This window comes from Gymnoscopelus braueri (genome assembly GCF_963280865.1).
Source record: "Gymnoscopelus braueri genome assembly, chromosome: 6".
In the NCBI taxonomy this organism is placed as follows: Eukaryota; Metazoa; Chordata; class Actinopteri; order Myctophiformes; family Myctophidae; genus Gymnoscopelus; species Gymnoscopelus braueri.
In genome coordinates this window covers 43,458,849-43,479,453 of record NC_137607.1, presented here as the reverse complement: position 1 = coordinate 43,479,453, position 20,605 = coordinate 43,458,849, and the positions used below count along the sequence as shown (strand labels likewise).

The 20,605-nt window shown below is 42.8% G+C and overlaps 1 protein-coding gene across 5 annotated transcripts in view; it reads right to left on the bottom strand.

Annotated features, from left to right (window-relative positions):
• Positions 1–6,328: 6,328 nt before the first annotated feature.
• The window catches only part of kdm4b (lysine (K)-specific demethylase 4B), an 88,253-nt gene continuing 73,976 nt past the window's right edge, over positions 6,329–20,605 (bottom strand). For 3 of the 5 annotated variants that reach the window (XM_080430120.1, XM_080430118.1, XM_080430117.1), the window contains 7 exons: positions 18,866–19,048; positions 17,861–18,322; positions 16,496–16,582; positions 15,569–15,745; positions 11,685–11,804; positions 9,660–9,752; positions 6,329–9,223 (listed from right to left, as the gene is read on the bottom strand). In XM_080430120.1, the coding sequence (XP_080286246.1) occupies positions 8,654–9,223; positions 9,660–9,752; positions 11,685–11,804; positions 15,569–15,745; positions 16,496–16,582; positions 17,861–18,322; positions 18,866–19,048 (1,692 nt within the window). In that variant the 3' untranslated portion in view covers positions 6,329–8,653. Of the gene's footprint in view, positions 9,224–9,659; positions 9,753–11,684; positions 11,805–15,568; positions 15,746–16,495; positions 16,583–17,860; positions 18,323–18,845; positions 19,049–20,605 lie in introns of those variants that run through there. The other 2 variants (XM_080430119.1, XM_080430121.1) reach the window with 2 other exon arrangements.

Here is a 20,605-nt window from a genome sequence, read left to right as displayed (position 1 = left end):
TAATTAAAACTTGAGGTGGATGAATTAAAAGAAGGAGCGCCCCGGTAGCGCTGATAAAAACCCACAAACACGCCAGAGAGTTTCATCAGCCGCCTCACCGCCCTAATGGACCGCTTTAAAAACTACTTTAATATGTTTTCTCCTGTAAACTTGTAACCTCAATAACGATCCTTATCGGGGGTGGGGGTGGGGGGCGAAAAAGTTGAAAAGCGAAAAACGGTCACAAAGGGAATAGGGAAATCGCACGTCGTGGGAGGCAGTGCGTCGGTGGGCTAAAGGCTAATTGTGTCTGAAATGAGATTTTAAGCGGCTGAATTGGCCTGCGGAGCGGGAATATAAGAGACAGAATGAGCTCGGTACAGTCGTGTACAGATAAGCTCCTTTTAAAAACCACCGAGGATGGCGTCTGGTGATTAATTACGTTGATTTCCTGTAGTAAACACCATCATCACCTACGCAAGTGCGTGCGCATACACACACACACACACACACACACACACACACACACACACACACACACACACACACACACACACACTCAGATATTTGTATTACTATACATGTGAGGACATCAACATTTTCGTACATCAATTTTATGAATGCCATTAGAATTTTAAAATATATATAAATACTACTTTAACCCTAACCCTATAGCCGAAAATAACTGATCTACAAGCTCACAACGCGTAGTTGGCCTGCGATTAAGTATAAATTGGCATAACTCTATCGATAACCCCTCAGTCTAAACTCTCAATGTCTAATCCTACTCCTAACCTCAGCCTGAATATTTTTCCTAATTGTAAGCCTGCTATTTTGTCCCCCTTTTAATTACTATAAAAATACAGTTTATTTTGTGGGAACCTACGTCTACTATACTTGTGGGGACATTTGGCTCCACAAATATAGTAACAAGTACACACACACACACACACACGCACACGCGCACGCACGCACGCACACATGCACGCACGCACACACACACACACACTGTATAAGTGTTCATCTCAAGGTATTCAGCGGAAGCTCTCATCCACAGCCACTTACAATGATAAGAGTGTGATGGTTGAATAAGCTTAAATTCCTCCATTAACTGCGTTGGCGAGTGGTCATGGATGAACCTTGGCACTATCATATTAAATGTGGTGTGTTTATGTTGCAAAGAAGCCCATGACTGATGACAGAAGCCCTGCTTGAAGACAGAAGCCCCTGCCTGAGGACAGAAGCCCCTGCCTGAGGACAGAAGCCCCTGCCTGAAGACTGAAGCCCCTGCCTGAGGACAGAAGCCCCTGCCTGAAGACAGAAGCCCTGCCTGAAGACAGAAACCTTGCCTGAAGACGGAAGCCCCTGCCTGAAGACAGAAGCCCCTGTCTGAAGACAGAAGCCCCTGTCTGAAGACAGAAGCGCCACCTGAAGACAGAAGCCCCTGCCTGAAGAGAGAAGCCCCTGCCTGAGACAGAAGCCCTGCCTGAGGACAGAATCCCCTGCCTGAAGACAGAGGCCCTGCCTGGAGACAGATTCCTCCCTTTGGATGAGCGGGTACCCAGCAGTACATAAAGTCACAAAAATCTGCCACAGCTGCAACATTAAAGTGATTACTAGACATTACTCATTATAATCCAATGTTATGATTGTGAAATGCATAATGAGGACTTATATTATACTACATTTCTCAGTATGACTTTTGTACCCACACTAGAGGAGGCAGATGGTGTATGTACACTTTGAAAATCTTACAATAAATACAGGGAATCTCTGTACGTACGTATGTACATATTTAATACACGTGTCTCAAGAACTGTTCGAGCGACCGACCGCAAATTCAGTGGCCCGGCGTTGAGTCGGTTGGATAGGTGGTTGTCCAGAACCACCAGAAAAGGTTCTGGCCGTGGCCAAAATTAGCCAATTGATTGCCATGGCAACCTCAGCATAAGCTTGATTTGGGAAATTCCCCACACCTGTCGAATTCCCCACACCTGCCATTTGATTACTGAGTGTACTTTCCACAGTCAGTTTTCACTCTTTCTCATTCTCCACACATTCTCCACACATTCTCCACAGACGTTATGTAGCGCTATATTGGATCCCTCCAATATGATATATCCCTCCGTGGGAGCAGAGGCATCCGAGGTAGACTTACAGATGAATCCTGTGTACAGGGGTGTGGACATTTGGAGTTCCACATAGGTAAGCTCTGTGTGCAGAACGTAAACTCGCTGCTATCTGTAGTCCCTCCTTTGAGTGCTTCTGCTTTCACTCCGTTCGGTTTGGCTTTGTGCCAAACCGAACCGGTTTGGCTTTGTTCCCCCGAGTTGAAGCACACACACGCAAGTTCTTTGCGTGCTTCTCCTCACACGGCTGTGCCGTGTTGTTACAAACTTGCGTGCTCCATGGTGAGCGGGTTATGAGATCCCTCTAAACCAGCGAGTGAAACGACCACACAGGAGTGCTTTTTGTATTACCCTTGTGCGTTCCACGGTGAACGGGTCTGAGCTTCTTGACCCAGCGAGCGGACATACATATTCAAGTCACAAGCACACACTATACAATCCTGTTTTACAAAATCCTCCCTGTATAAGGCCTACTAGGGCATTTGAGCTACTGTGTCCGACTGTACCGGAAGACAGGTCCTCCGGCTGGAGGTGACCTCGCTCCTCACCAGCGGTACTGTAAGGGAACTACGGCCACCGGAACGGCTCAGTGGGTTCTCCCCCAACAGTTTCCTCGTCCTGAAATAAGACGCCGGCTGCCGTCCTATCCTGGACCTGCTCTGCGGGTGCAAAAATCTTTAAAATCTTTTAGAAAATATCAGATCTACAAGGTTGCGTTGTGACCTTGCAGATCTACAATTTTCAACTAGACTAACTATAAAATATGACATAATTGGCTAATGCATGTTTCGTAATAGTAATCTAAATGTGGTCTCACACTAACTACACTATACCTCTGACACCTCAGAACGAAGAAGTCAGGAATTCACTGGTACCAAACATCTCTGATGGGAACCAATCAGGATTCAGTGAAAAGAAGCTGTACAGAGAGAGACAGGCTGAACAAGCAGCAACTGAGAAGAGAACATTTCGTCTCTGTCAGGTGGAAACCTCATAAGTCCAAAACTGTTACTTTTCAGGATTTGAATTCAAAAGCATCAAAAGTAGCAGATCGACAAGCTCGTAACGCGGTGAGCTTGTGGATCTGCTACTTTTGATGCTTTTGTGTGACGATGTAGTACAATATAATATGATTGGGGTGGCAGTGGCTCAGGGGTAGAGTGGCCGGATGGCACCCGCAAGGTTCCCAGTTCGATCCCGGGCTCCCCCAGAGTTGGTGTCAAAGTGTCCTTGAGCAAGACGCTGAACCCCTAATTGCTCCCGATGAGCAGGAGCATGGTTTCTGCCGCCATCGGTGTGTGAATGGGTGAATGTAATGCACAATCTATGTAAAGCGCTTTGGATAAAAAGCGCTATATAAATGCAACATTCACGATTAAGTAGGACGTTAATTTATGGGAAAAAAAACACAAAAAGTTAGAATATGGAGATAAGAGGTTTCTGCCCGACAGCAACGATTTATTTTTCGGCTGCGGAGGTGAATGCATTTTTTCCCCTCCCCCTCAACCTCCCCGTCTCACTGTACAGGGAAATGTAATGAAAGTACAGGACAGTTGCAGTCATGGAGGTGGGATGTGTGTATGTGTGTGTGTGTGTGTGTGTGTGCGTGTGTGCGTGTGCGTGTGCGTGTGCGTGTGTGTGTGTGTGTTTTGAGGACACTCACTTCACTTTCATCTCCTTGGCAGGAGGAATGATTGCGACGCCGTTTGGTCTCGCAGGGTGGCGGACCGACCGTGTTAAAAAACTGCAAGCCGCCGAGACGAGACGACTCAGCGCCGTGCGTCATTACATCGCCGCTGTCGTCGGGCTGAAACCTTGTATGTCCAAAAACGTTAACTTTTCAAGAAATGGGGAAAAAATAACCTGTGTTCCATTGCAGTTATTATTTAGTCACAAGGTTAATACTTATTACAATTTAGGCATTTAGCAGACGCTCTACATCCACAGCGACTCACAGTAAGTAAGGTAAATACAAGGACAAGGTAATGCATCACATGCATAGAGATATACTGTAAATCTAGGATCATAGGTAAAGCGCAAGAACCTATCATCAGTCTAAACAGTATAATTTAAAAAAGTGATAATCTGTACATTGAAACTATACAATCTCTAGGATGCCAGGTCAACAAATGAACCTGGCATCTGTCTAAATAACATGCTATCTAAATTACATTTAAACCTTTGCATAAGCCTGCAAGGTGTTTAAATACTTAACACTGGTTCAATATTTATAAAACCCACACCTAACCACTTTCACTTATTTAAAAAAATTGCCGATCTACAAACTCACAATGCGTTGTGAGCTTTGTAGATCGGACATTTTTGCAACTTTTTTGTGACACTGCGTACAACGAAGCAAGGCATTAATTCACACAAATAAAACTCATACAAAGTTGAAAAATATGGATACAAGGTTTCTGCCCGACAGCGACAATTTTGCAGCGATGCCTGCCTCGCTCACACAGAACACTGAAATATCTGCAAGGTTTTTTGTTTTTTATTCCTTCCACTTTGCTGCCGGGCTCGTTGCACAGCGGTGGTTAGACCATTATAATTAGAACCGCGTGGATCGCCAGGCTAATAGCAACTCTCCCACTACACCCCACGGAGCTCCTGGTTCTTATTTTCAAACTAAACTTTTTCTCCCCGATTCAGCTGCTGGATCCAAGCATAACACTCACAAGTCAGCATCACATAAACCAGTGTTTCTCAAACCTTTTCATGTCAAAGACCTCCCAAATTATGTATTTGGCTGCGGACCCCAGATCTGAAAAATATTTTGTGCCAAGGACATCCAGAAGCAAAGATTTGAGTTAAAAAAAAGGTTCACTTTAAAACATTAACAAGATTTGCACAAACTTTCAATACTTTTCAAAAAATAGCAGATATACAAGCTCATATCGTGGCACGAAGTGACACCCTATAAGCTTGTATGGACGCCACTTTGAGAATCACTCCACTGCACTACGTACCCATCTCATCCTCCAGTATGGACAACAGGAAGCTGTTAGTCTTCTAAAAGGAAAAGCATCTCTGGAATTCTTGTAGCGTAGTGTGCGGTGGGTGGGGTGGAGAGGCAGTAATATTAATGCTAGTTATTATTACTGCCCTCTGTTGACCTGGATCGCTCCATTACAGCAATGTCGAACCCGAGGACACCTGCGAGGAGAGGGGGGGGGGAAGCAAACACATAGGAGGGGCAAACTCTTTTTCTTGGCGCTTAATTATACTAGGTCGACTGAGGACACTCCTCCATCACTTCACTGCTTCACACTCATGCAATCATACACACACACTCGCACATGTCAGTTTATCATCTCCGCCAGGCCGATAGGCTGGGAGGTTTTCGCCACTGTCTAGTCTGTGTACAGCTAATGACGGACACCGTTGGACTGATCGCCAGTGATCGGTGTTAAACTTCGCATGCACATTCTATGGTATCTGTCAAAGAACTTCCAGTCCTCCTCCACCCGAGAGGTGGCCTAGAACTTTTGAACCATAGGTCATGCAATCAAAATGTCCCATTCCGATTGGCTATGATTGCCTTCCAAAGTTTGCGGGAGAACATTTTACAAAATTATTTAACAAAAATTTAATTCAGTGTCCGATCTAACCCAAATTGGGATCACAACACAGAGCCAAAAGTGACTTCACTTCAAATTCTACATGTTGTTTGTTGCGGAAATTCCCTCAAATTAAGCACAAATGGTCGTGAGTCAAGTGACAATGACTGTCAAACAGGGTTTTGATTCTTCATACCGTTTGCCTGTAATTGCCTTAATAAATGTGTGGGTGGGGCATTTCTTACAAAATATGCTCATATCATGAACACAACATCCAATCATCGCCGCATGAAATTGAACGTTTAGACCATTTAGACCTGAGACCTGAGAAAACGCCTTCTAAATCCTGACCCAAGTTTTCAGCAAAACTTCAAATAATTATTAAAAGATTACAACAAATGTATGTTGCTATATGCTGTACATAGCAACAACAACCCCAAAAGCGTGAAAGGTATAGTTACGTATAGGGGTTCCCGGTGTTATTGGGTTAAGGGGCCTATAGAGTGCACCTCCAAAAGTGCTTTCACTTCCGCCCATAGGGACAGCCACCAATGCAAAAACGTCTGTCATACCCCCCCCCCCCGCCGCAGCTTCTTCAATGTTCCTGTGTCTGCTTCAGGTCACCACAGAAAAGCAACTCAAACCAGAGAACTGTCGTGGATTGTAATGCAGTTTAATTCCTATGAAATAAAATTCTCTTCACCGGTGGTTTTGATACAGGAACATTTACATGTTCCAACATTTCACTTGAGGCAACAAAACAAAAACAAAAAAAGACAAGACATATACATACATATATATATGTATACGTGTGTGTGTGTGTATATATATATATATATATACACACACATACACATGTATACACAGTATATGAGAGATACGGCTATTAGTATGACATTAAGCAACCTCATTGATGTATATGCGTGGCCTGCGGTATTTACAATGTAAGTGTAGGGACACAGTCCTTCAGTAGTCTGGTATATCTGGCTATAGCACCGATCTGTCTCATAAAAAGGCCAACGCATTGAAAAAGAAAAACTAATGGAGTTTGTAGCAGTAGAAATTAATTATGCCTCTGAAAATCTGCAAAAACAAATAAGTGTCATAACTTTTATACAGTTACACAATTCCTTGGCCACCTTATGAAGTTAATTAATTCACAAAATAACATAAAAAGTGTACAATAGAAAATGAATATGAGTAATAGCGTATACAACACTGATTTCTACATAGAATATTCTTATTTATGCTACAAAAACAACGGACGCCCGCCACCAAGGTTTTTGCAGCCGATGGTTGAGGGACACGCTACATTGGCAAAATGTCAACAAAATGTCAAACGTAACATTAATTATTCCCTCTTCTTCCCCAACAAAACTTCATACAATTTATGCACAACGGAAAGGGATTTTCAAAGTTACTGTCAAAAGGAAGTGTTGGTGTTTTTTTAAAGCCTAATTTATACAGTTTTAGTACAAAGGTGGCGACTGATTTCCAAGCTATGGGCAAGCACCACAGCGCATATATTAAGTATAAATTAAGCTTTAAAACACCAAATCACACTCAGCCACTACGGGTTGAGTGCAGTGACTCCCAATCTGTGGGCCGGGGCCCCACTGGTGAGTCGTGCGGAAATTGCAAGACGGCCCAACAAATAATTAGCAAAATATGAACGATTTGAATGATAATATCACATTTGTATTAAATGCTGTGAACACTTTTGACACTTTGATGTGGCCCCGGATCCAGAAAAAAGGGTGGGAATAGCTTGTTAGTGGTATGAAAAACCATTACAAACATTATATTTCGCCAACATGTCGGTGCGGTGTCTCCTGTAACCATTGGTGTTTGGTATTCAAGGTATATAACGGGCCTCTGATCCAGAAAACTCTGGACGGGTGAAAAAGCAGAGTCCTCAAAAATGTCATTTTTTTGCGTTTTTACATCAATACATAAAGGTCACAATCATAACTAATGTGACACCTCTTCACGGAAAAAACTCCAATGCATCTGCAGACAAGGTTACAGTCAAAGTGTACTAACAATTTCTTTGCATTCAACAATGTTTTTTTTCTTTTCTCCATTTTGTTTTCATTATTACAAATAGTTTATGTAAATATGTGACTACCACATTTAAATACTGAATTCCCCCTCCCACCCCTTCAATACATTATATAACATAAAGCGTCATTCATTTACCTCTCGCATTCCTATGATAAAACATCAGGTTGAAAAAAAAAAGACAAAATAAAAATAAAACGTACTGTACAAGACGCCCACAGTTTCTTAAACATTTGTCCAAACTTTTTTTTTTTTTTTTTTTTATCATTGAGCTTTTCTAACAGGCTCGATTAAAAAATAGAGATTTGTTTGCTGGTTTATTTGATCAAAACACAAACACGTTGATACACAGCGGCGGGGTGTGGGGAGCTGATATCCTATGAAAAAAAATCAAAGTGTTTCATTATTATATTATTGTACTGAGAGGTATGATGTTGACACCAGAGAGACGGTACGTGTTTGTAGTTTTGTACTCGGATGGAGGAGAAAAACACACAGCAGTTTTACAAAACAAAATTCAAAATTTAAATAAAACAAATACAAAAATTATAAACAACACCAAGCCCCGCCTTTGTAGCTGCCGTTGCTTCTTGTAAGCAGGCTTTTTCAAAATAATAATTAAATTCACTCCCACAGCAAAATACATGAATAATAAGAAATAGAAAAACGGGAGAAAAAAACACATGCATGGGTGCTTTATTGTGTCTGTGTGGATTCTCTTCTCCGAGGGGTGTGGGGGGGGGGTGGGAATTGCCGACCTACAAGCTCACAATGCATCGCGGTACAACAAAGCATACATTTAGGCTTCTGAGATCTTGGTGGGGTGTTCCGCCTGTTAGCATAGCATCCATTAGCTTAACTTTCTCTTAGCTTATCTCCTGCTGAGCCAGTAGGACAGACGGGGGGGGACGGGGGTGTTACTTAATACATGGGCCCGGGGGCATTGTCCTGAGGGAAATGTGAGTTGAGGAGGGTCTCCATGTAGGAGACGAAGCCGCTGCTGGGCGTGTAGCCGTCGGGCATGGGCCCAAGGGGCATGGGGACACTCAGGATGGGGTCAGAGTTCAACGGGGATTCGAGCAGAGCTGCCGCCAGCGCTAGAGAGGGGTCTGAAGCCAGGGCGTGGTCTGTTAAAGCGTCCGTGAGGCAGCCTGCGGTGGCCATGTGGTTGACGGCGCCATCCATCTGGGAGCATCCATTTGGGGTGATGTCCATTGTGGTGTCAGAAGTGGGATGAGCTGGGAAGTCCATTGTGGCGACAGGGGTGGGGTTAGCTGGGAACAGGGGCGGTGCTTGTGTCAGGAAGGGTGGGGCTGTAACACTATGTCCTTGCGGTTCTGAGGATTGGATGCAGGTAGACTGGGGTAGCGCGGTCATCGGGTGGCCTGCAGGCGTGGTTGGCAGGTCAGAGATGGACGGCATACGAGGGCGTTTGGCTGCCTGGGCTTCATCGTCTGAGGCCACTGGTTGCACCGTGCTTCCTTGGATGGCCTGAAAGAACACAAACATACAGGCGGTTTACCCTCTCTTTCAATCGAGCCCAAGGATTCCCATACCTTTCCATGGCAAGGCCCCCCAAAAAGTCGAGTCAGATTTGCAATATTTTCATTTTTGAAAATGTAAAAACATATTAAAAAATATATAATAATGTAAATGAGGGGAGAAAAAAGGAAACTCTGGGCCCCACTTTGAAAACCACTGATGTAGCCAGCACAACAAGGCGAGTGCTGGCCTTCCCACTTCCCAGAGGTCTTCTGTACCAACCTTTTTCATCGTAGCCCTTTGGATACTTAACCATTCCACACCAAATATCCACTCGTCACGCTGTGACACTGAACTTCAAACTGGTCAACTGCGTAGCATCTATTACATCTATTCTTAAAACACACACTGGTGGACTCTGATGAGGTTTTCCGGTACTACTCACCAGACGTGAGCGGACCCTCTTGGGCAGCTCGTGGTCCAACATGAAGATCTCTGTGGGTTTCAGCAGAGACTGAGTCTGGTCCTGGAACTCCACCTGAGGACAGCATCACCAAGAGGAAGCTCAAATCAAAGGCACTGCCAACCTGACATCTACCCAAATAAAACCTAGCATCTGTCTAAATAACATGAGTAGCATTTATCTAAAGCTGCCAATGGTTCTCAAACGTTTTCTTTTCAAGGACGCCTATAACTCGGAGAGTGTACAAATGGAAACAAATGAACCTGGCCAAATGGACCTGGTTCCATTTGTACACTCTCAGAGTTAACAGACCTGTAATAGTCCATTTGGAACCCTCAGGGAACCCAGAGGGTCTCTGGATCCCACTTTGAGAACCATTGCTCTCTACACTAACAGGAGGCTGTGCACTGCCTCACACAGACAGACAGACGGACGGACATACAGACGAAACAGATGAGACAGACAGACAGACAGACAGACCCCCTGGCTGGGGACAGACAGATCGGTAGGGAACAGAATAGAAAGAGAAGCGAAGCCGTGAGGGAGGAGAGAGAGAGCGCACACAATACTTTTTTGAAAAGCAAAGTTGGCAAAACAAGCGGCTGGAAAGTGAAGTTTTCCCCCTGCGGGGCTGTGAGATGTTAACACAGACACACACAGCACAACAAATAAAGATGGTTTTCACTGCTCCAGTTCCCACCAGACAAAACCAGCTATCTCTGAGCTGTTGAGAGCGCTGTGCTATTGAACAAAGTGATCAAAATATGGATGGATGCGATGCTCATTCTGTGTGTGTGGATGTGTGTGTGTGTTCACTCTCTTTCTCACAGAGGTGTTGACAAAACTGACAACAGGAACCTGTTTGAGATTAACAAGCATGCTGAACTTCATTAGCTTGTGAGTGCGTGCGTGCGTGCGTGTGTGTATAGTCACTTTCAGACATGCACTGTATTATGGAAGCTTTCCAGACTTTAGACGGAGGGGCTGTATGTATGAACGCAACATTCCAGCTCAGTAGTATCAGACATGAAACAGACTTTATGCTGGCCATGAGTCAAGTCCGGGTAATGTCCGATTTAAATCAAACCGCTCTGCGTGTAAATGGACGCTGTGATTGTCCGGTGAATTTACATTCAGCACATGGAATTGTTGATGTCGCTTATATTGTCGACGGGTGGAGCCTCCCCACCTCCCGAGGTGTTTGGAGAGAGAGAGAACTGAAAACCAGTTTAATTATTCTGCTTTTAGAATTGGAAATATTCACCCATCGAACATAAACGTCTCTTTACTATTGCAGTAGCCTAATTGTAGACAACGAGCTACAACTGATGCTTGCCTCTGCAGTGCGCACTTGGCTGTATATAGAGACCAATGTTCTCCGAGTTAAGTTTGGACAGTTATTCTTCCAGCTCAGAGGAGGACGGCTCGTATTGATTATAAGTATGTTGTAGCTCGTTATCTACATTAGGCCTACTATGGTAGGAAAGATGTTTAGTTTGTGTTTTGCATGGGTGCATCAATGGGAGAGCAATTCAATGTATCTGTCATTCTGTCATGTTCTGTGGAAGGAAATAAAAAAAGATTGCATTTGATCTGTGCATCTCCCTCAGGCTGTGCCTGTGTTATACTTTAGTGGGAGTAGTTCATGCGTCTACCCAGACCCCGCCCCTGACCTTATCAAACTGAGTATTTATGTGTGAACAGCCAACACCGGACAATGTCCCGACCTGATTCCCCAGACATTGTCCAGTGTTCATAATGAGAAAGTGTCTTATGTGTGTCAGGGTGTCTGTTCTTTGGCAGGGTCACATCAATTGAAAACAATGGCACCTTCATCACATTGTAATGCTTCACTCTCTCTCTCTGTGTGTGTGTGTGTGTGTGTGTGTGTGTGTGTGTGTGTGTGTGTGTGTGTGTGTGTGTGTGTGTGTGTGTGTGTGTGTGTGTGTGTGTGTGTGTGTGTGTGTGTGTGTGTGTGTGTGTAAGAACCTGCAGTGTTCTCCTCACCTGGTAGAGCTGATGCACATGCTTCTTGATGAAGGAGGCGTTGAGAACCTTTCCCTCGTGTGTGTGAACCACTATCAACTCCCCCACCGCTGGAGGGCCTTCGTGAAGACAGTCATGGCTCTGGAGGAGAGAGAGAGAGAGAGAGAGATAGAGATAGAGATATAGAGAGAGTGTGTGTGTGTGTAAGAGAGAGACCAAGAGACACAGAGAGAGACAAGACAGAGGGAGTTAAGAGAGAACATTTTACAAAGTAGCAGATCTGCAAGCTCGAAACGCGTCGCTTCACGCCGCGTTCCGAGCTTTCAGATCAGCTACTTTTGGGTGACGCAATAGTATGATCAAGCAGGGCATTAATTTACGTAACACCACAAAAAGTTCAAATATGGGCATAAGAGGTTTCTGGCCGACACTGTCTGCAAAGCCCTCATGTGTGTCATGTCAAATTGTTCAAGCCCTCATCACCCTGAACTGATGAAAGCTTCACAGCACATGATGCCTCCCTCTACACCCCCGTCATTTTAAATAGCCTATTAACACATGTCACACCTTTGGTGATAATATATGTATTATAATATAACGCGTGGGGTGTGGTGGTGATATATTCAAAACATTTATCAAACTTTCTCATGAGGTTTTATTCTGTAATCCAAATAAAACTTGAACATTACCACCAAGTACAACTGTCAACAATAACATTTAACCACTTAACACTTGCATGACTAAGCTATCAATATGACCGACTAAGCTATGAATTTGACCAGCTTTGGGAAACGTATATGAACGTTATGGACATTATTATTTAAGAGAGAAGGAAACTGAAAGTAATATTTTATTAAGTTGTTTATTTGACTCAAGAAAGAGTAACACAATGTGATAATTTTTTTTGTTTTTTTGAATTGCAAGTGCAAGGGGGTATATGTGTATGAATGAGTGTGAAAGTAGATGTCATGTACTGTATGTTACAAAAAATCAATAAAAACATTTTTGAAAAAAAAATATATATATATGACCGATTTTGAGAATTTAAAGTGGATTATCTTCTCTCATGAAGCTCTGAGAAAGTTCCCCTTTCATGACTTTTCCTAAATATTTGTTTCAAATCATCTCCGTTTTTTTTTTCTTCTGAAACGTATTATAAATATGAAATATATACCATATATACCATCCCAACCGTTATATTTCGGCTAAATTGACCGCTCTCCCCCTCTCTCCCCCAGGCAAGAGCAGTTGACACCTCTAGACCCCCCGCAGAGCGGCCCGTAGACGAGCTGCGAAGCGAGTCTATGCGAGTCTATGGTTGCCATGTCTGCTTATTATAAGCGACTTTGGGCTTGTTTTTCATGTCTTTCTATTATTATTAATATTATAATTACATATATAATTACATTATAATGGTAATACTTTTCTACTCCACTACAGCTCAGAGGCAAATCTTGTACTTTTACTTCACTACAATTATTTGAAAACTTTAGTTACTAGTTACTTTGCAAATAAATATCTTTTCATACTTGTTTAGATTAGAGCTTCATGCATCTTTATTAGGTATATATTTATATAGAAAGGTCTAACCAGGGACTGGTGTTGCAAATTAGCCTCGGCATGCAGTATGCAGTAACATTTTCATAGACCTGCTTATTTCTCTCGCAAAATTTGGCGACCCATTTTCCACTTTCCCTTTCACTGCAAAGCGGTGGAAAAAGATAGGATCTACAAGCATACAGCTTGTCACGCAGCAACTGTTTTATGCTTGAAGATCAGATATTTTGCGCAGGATTGAGCACATTTGTGGAACATAGCATTGTGTTCACTTGTTGCACCGAGGGAGGAGGAGAGGAGACGCGTTTGTCAGCGACGTGGACAGCTGATAGAATGAGAGCTTTACGCTCAGACAATAATGTGAATATTATTATTATGAATAATAATAATATAGGTTTGTCACTGGGTTGTTTACAAGTTACTATAGTTCGCTTGCTGCTACTAAATTTAAAGCAGCATCACATGACGGTCATATTATGACAGTCATGACGAAACTTCAACCTGTTTTTTGCACTTTCTCCATTTACAGCCCGTACATCTACATAAACGTTCGGATTTCAAATATAAAGTTTTTATTCCGTGGCCACGGATGTTACAATTGACTTCGGGTGGGTATAAGTAACCGTAACTTCTGTATTGTTCAATAAAAAGCATTTTAATCCGATTGGCGGTCATTTTCTCATAGAGTTATAGTGTATCAGAGTGCAATTACACCTCCCAACCGATAGGGTCACGTAGTTGAAAGCATGGAGAAAATACGGAGAAAATGGCCACCGATCGGATTAAAATGTTTTTTATTGGACAATACGGAAAATATGGGTACTTATGGGTTACCCGAATATAATTGTAACATCACTGGCCATGAGGTAAGCACTTTATATTTGAAATCTGAACGTTTGTGTAGATGTACGGGCTGTAAATGGAGAAAGTGCAAACACCAGGTGTAAGTTTATCGCTACATGCTAAGAAGCTAATGTAAGTTCGTCAGCATTAGTTTGGGCACTTTGGGGTCGGATTAGTGTTTTTGTTGGAACATTAAGCCGACACGCAACACCACGTTTAATGTTACGTTGTAAACAACAACCACCACCAAACCTTTTGTTAACTTATAACTCGATCTCTTTGTGGTGAACGCTTGTGTCTCTTCAAGTTGTTGTGTTTTTCCCACATTGCTTGCCTTAGGATAAAATCAAGCATTGTGTTTTGTTCTCCACATCGATGTAGCGAAAATGTGTCCATATCACCTCTTCTCTTTCTCCCGAGCCCCGTGCAAAGCATTTTACCGTTTTATTTTGTAAAGTTTCGCTCTGAAATCTGAATCCTCCTGCCATTCATTTGACGGTGGTGTGACTCTGTGTGTGTGTGCGTGCGCGGCTGCAACTTTAAAAGGGGGTGTGTGTGAGTGTGCACAACGCATGCAGTAACACTTTCATAGACCTGCCTGCTTATTTCTCTCTCAAAATTTGGCAACCCATTTTCAACTCTCAGCTTTTTAGAAGACAATGGAACCCCCCACTGTTTGGGGGAGAAAGTGTGAACTAGTCTGGAGCAGAGAGGGGAGACAGTGGCCAATAGGATAGCCTGATTTGGGGATCAAAATGATCTTTTTTCAGGCTTGGTGGAGGAGAATGAAACTTCAGTCATGCGAGTGTTAATCCCTATACATTTTTTCACCTCCACACCAAATCTCTTGCGGAAAATAGCAGTTCGACAAGCTCACAACTTAGCACTTTGAGCTTATAGATCAGCTAATTTCGCCTAATGTTCAGCACAGAACAACACATGTGGTTAACAGTGTCTGGGTACAGCTTGTTGTAGTATTATGTTTATACATGTCTACAATAGGCCATCTCAAAGCCATTCGGAGTGTATGCAAGAAATAATTCAAAGCTTGTCTGTAAAAAAGGGTTTTGAGAATGACGAGGGTGCAGCCCTTGACCTGGCAAGCGATACCGGAGTATCAAGAGCAATAACAAGAGACTGTGTCAGAGTTTTTATTTAGCAACTGTCAGCCTGCTGAACAAAAAGTAAGCCTGTCGCCCGTGCATTATAATGATGCATATATATTATGTTTTAGGTCTTCCTTTAGAATGCATTACATGTGATTTAAGACCTCTTTAAATTACATGATACCGATTTTTTACATGCTGCTATTTTCAGGCTTTTTGTGCTCTTTTTATTTTCTATTCTTTACTTTTAATTCTCTTTTTACTCCTTGAACTGCAAACGTGAAAGCCTGCATAAACAAGAGTTTGAGCTCACTTTTACCTGCAACTGTGTTGTGACGATAAAGTTGAATGATTGATTGAAACACATGCATGATTTTTTGTGGACGTGTGATGACTCACCACAACGTTTTCAGGATGGAGGTTGTCGATGTAGGAGCCGTCGTCGAAGTTGACCTCGTAGAAAGTCTGAGTTGCTACGCCGATGATGATGCAGTGGTAGAACCAACCGTTCGACCATCGACCAATCACATTTTGACCCAGAGTGGGCTCTTTGGGGGGCTTGGGAGCCAACCGCGGCTAGAGGGACGAGAGAGAGAGAAGAGAGAGAGAGAGGTTTAGATCAACTCGCACCGTTTCTCAACAAGTGGTCCACGAGACCTAGTGGTTAAATGGCATGATTACAGGTGGTCCATGGGAAAATATAAAAAAATAAACAAAAACTTTACCTTAGTTAACTCATTCAGTGCCACTGGACGTCTAAGACGTCCGCTAATATAAGCCCTGAGTGCCACAGAACGTCTAAGACGTCCAATGAAAAAAAAAAAAATTTTTGTTTTGTTTTTTATGTTCAGAACCCAAGATATGATGATTTGAAGATTTGCTGCTCCATTCACTCTTTGTTTAACTTCTTACTGAAAAAGGCTGTATCTCGGCTAAGCACTTTTTTTTTTACAATCAATTTTGGTTGTGGCACTCAGAGCCAAAATTCCATAAATAAGCTGGGCACTGAATGAGTTAAATGTATTATTTAGACCTGAGGCCGATTCTAAAAACGCCTTCTAAATCCCTAAAGTTTTCTGGAAAACTTCCAATATTTATTCAAAAAATTAAAAATAAATGATGTTGCTATATACTGTATATAGCAACAACTACACACAGAGGTGTTCCCGGCTTGAAAGGTATAATAATGTATAGGTGTTCCAGGTCTAAATGGGTTAAATAATATTTCATAAATCTAATTTCAGAAAAGTTTTGAACAAAAAACTACTGATAATAATGGAATAATCCGTGCCGGCAGCAGGAATGACACGTGGTATGTTCTCTTACCGCTGGGGCCACTGGGGCCGCTCGAACTTTTTTTTTAGGAGTTTTACTCCTTTGAGGTTTTGTTGTTTGTTTGTTGTTTATAGAGTCCTAATACAAATGAAATCAAATTAAATCATATCAACTCAAATGAAATGAAAGTGCAGGAAGTGAGCAAAAAATATGTGTATTTTGGCACTATGATGGCACTACGACAAAACCACACCTTGCATAATGTAACGGGTAGCGCAGGTGTTTTAGGGATAAGGTTGGTGTCGTAAGATAGCAACTCCCTAAATACTGGGTAGCGCAACTTGGGCGCAAAGTAGGGCCCACACTGTCCGTCCTGTAACTCAAAGGTCACAAGTTCAATCCCCATGGCAACTGACATACCCATCAGCGGCCAGGTGAGCTGCTGACCTACGCTATAGGAAGATGCTGACTGCAGGCCTGTTACAGGCTTCTGCTGCATTGTTCTGGAGAGGAAACCATGTCAGCTAAACGCCCCGACATGTAGATGTGAAAACGGGACCCTTTTGGAAATGCCCTGTCAACAGTAATATCTAATAGGCTGTTGTACCTGCAGTTTATTTTATCTGTTTATTCGTAATATTTATTTGCTCATGGGGGAGATTTGCTGAGCATGCACGACACAGACACGCCTGAGGACCAGGGGTGTGTAGACTTACGAGTGCCTCCGCAGAAAGTTATACACTCATTAAGCTGCTATTTCAACCACGCTGAGTGCACTGAACACGGCACACAGTAAAAAGTAAAAGAATTATGATTGAGTTCAAAGTTTTGGATTGATAAAGGACTTTACCCACTATATCATCTATACTAAACTGTGTGCACACCTCCACTGTCAGACAACAGAAACCTCGTGGGGTGGGGTGCCGGGCGGATTGTGCGTTAAGGGAGTGTGAAACATTAGCACTAGTAGGTTTATCTTGTTTCTTTCTATATTTGTTCATTTCTGTTTGTGTCAATTCGTGCTCCTCCTTTTTTGTTTTTCTTCAGCATTTGTAGATTTATTTCCGATAGAGAGAGAGAGAGAAACAGGAGAGGGAAGAGAAGGAGAGAGCGGGGATAATATCGTCGGTCAGGTGGAAACCTCATATGTCCAAAACAAAAGTAGCAGATCTACAAGCTCAAAACGGACCGCTTTTCGAGCTTTTGGATCTGACACTTTTGATGCTTTTGTGTGACGCTGTAGTATGATCAAGTAGGGGGTTAATTTACGAAAAAACACAACAAGAATATGGAGAGAAGAGGTTTCTGCCCGACAGCAACAATAAGCAGCAAAGAGCCTCGGGTGAGATTCGAACCCTGTCCTGGGAGGCAGGAAGGACTAATAGTCATTCATATTCATGTGGTATGTGCTCTTACCGCTGGGGCCACTGGGGCTGCTCCACCACTGGAGCCACTCCCTCTAGGAGTTTTTGTCTTGGTACTCTTTTGAGGAGTCACTTTACTCCTTTGAGGTGTCATGTCACTCTCTGGAGGTGTCATGATATTCCTTTGAGGTGTCATGTCACTCTCTGGAGGTGTCATGATACTCTTTGGAAGTATCATTTTACTCCTTTGAGGTGCCATGTTACTCGCTGGAGGTGTCATGATACTCTTTGGATGTATCATTTTACTCCTTTGAGGTGCCATGTTACTTGCTGGAGGTGTCATGATATTCCTTTGAGGTGTCATGTTACTCGCTGGATGTATCATTCTACTCCTTTGAGGTGTCATGATACTCGTTGGAGGTTTCATGATATATCTTTGAGGTGTCATGATAGTCGGAGGTGTCATGATATTCCTTTGAAGTGGTCGTGCTGTTTGTTGGCCGTCTATACAGTCCTAATAAAAATGAAATCAAATGAAATCATATGAACACAAATGAAATGAAAGTGGAGCAAGTGATTTTTGTTGTTATTAAAATACGTGTTAAATAGCTCTATATTCTGAGAGTAATCATCGCAATAGAATGTTTGTTTAGGAAAAGGGGTCTTGTCTCTCCACCTCGTCAAGTAAACAGAACTTTTTTTTTTTAGGTTGGGATACTAAGAGAGAGGACTCTTACAGAATACAGGATAAACAAGTGAAATAGGAAGTGATGACACAAAGAAGTAAAGACACATTTGTAAAGACAATCTGATGGGCTGAATTTGGCAACCCACCTGAAAATGTATTTTCGGATTAGTAAAGAGCTGGAGAGACAGGGAGACCATTGTTACAGAACAAACACTCTATAGCAATGATTAGTATCAAAATAATATTTGTTATTTAAAAAAAATTATCTACAAAAAAAAAAAATCACTTAAAGCACCTTGAAATTAAATGAATGAAATGATTGCTGATCATGGGTACAATGTCCAGGAACACTTAATGAAAGCAGCTCACCTTCTGTGTGTTCTTGTGTTTGTGGCAGGTGACTGACACCACGTAGGGCCAATCGGCAGGCTTCATGACCACCCGGGCGATGTTGGCGCAGGTGACGTGGAAAGAGGTGGAGCAGTTTTCCAGTGAACACTGGATGCACGCTCCCTGGTTTGGCTTGGCAGTGGTGTAGCAGTACACGCATTTCTACAGCAAAACACACACACACACACACACACACACACACACACACACACACACAAAGGATAGTTAGTTTTGGAATATATCTTATTTTGAAAGCGGGACTTCACCGATTTGAACCCACGTTTACGTTCTACAGTGAGAACATGTGGAAATCGAACGTTGGACACTCCTGTGTTTTCTGTTTGTGGAGAGCTCACTCTCTAGGCACAGCAAAAGACCCACCAATATTCTGCATGCATTTAGTTTTTGCAGCGCTTTTGGGAGGTAGCTTTCAAGACACATTTGGAAGGGTTCAGGTAAAACATTAACAAAAGTGTCCCTTTTTAAGCTCACTCACAATTTCAAGAGAAGAGAAGTAGAAGTAAATAATGTATTTTTATTTAGTCATTGCCAGCTGCCTGCATACAGTGGCCCCTGTCGGTGCCGGTCCCCACAATTGGCCTGGGGAGGGTGCAGTCCTGCAGACCACCACGTGCCTCCTCCCATAGACGTGGCTCTTTTTGACTCTGAATGGTTAGCCCAGAACATTCCATAACCTGAAGCTTTACAGAGCCCATAACGTTCTGTGATGGGTTTTTGTTTGCGTTATAACCACAATCACCCCTGAAGAAGGAAGTGTGTCGTTAAAAAAAAAAAACGAATAAAATGTATAGAACTCAGGGTTAGTACCACCTCCTTAACTCTTTGACTGCCAGAGTATTTTCATAAAGTACTCCCCCAGTGCCAGCAATTTTCGTGTTTTTTTATTTTTTTATTTTGAATTTTTCTCATGAAAATAATTTAAGGACACATAATGTAAAGACCCAGCACAAATCCGCCAGCAGAGAGCAGCACATGACAGCGTGATCATGTCGTTGGGTCTCTCTCACCCTTCTTCATAGATTAGACAAGGAAAAACATGAAAACGGATGTGACGTCACCCAGATTGTTTTGATCAGCGAAAATTACGTTGTGATGCACGACGGCGATGACTGATCGTCACCCAGACCATAGATTATAGAAGAGAAGCTGTCCGTTTGTCCGTTATACCGTGTGAAAACCCGTTTATTTACCTATTTTGGACGAAAATGACTGGGGAAAAAAATCTAAAACCGGAAACGGAATCCAGGCCATGAAACCGGATGCAGATGTCCGTGAAGTAAGTGGAACTTGAGAATAACATTGAATATTAAGCAGCATAGCGCAATCAGAGATTAAACAATGAACGCGCGTCCAGCGCGTCGAGCGCGTCGACGGCCAACTGGACAAAGTAGCACTTGACGCGTTATCGCGTCGTCCGCAGTCAAAGAGTTAACAGGGCCACAATTTGGTTATGAGAAACATGTCAAATATTGTCTGTCGGGTGGAAACCTCATTTGTCCTTTTCAGGATTCAAATTCAAAACTAGCTAAAGTAGCAGATCCACAAGCTCGAGCTTTTGGATCTGCTACTTTCGATGCTTTCGTGTGACGCTGTATACATAGGTTTCCACGCGACGTCATCACAGAGCAGAATGCGCAATCTGCGCATGCCCGGGGTAGAACGAACCCGGAAGTGCCCTTCACTCTGTTGTTGTGTTCG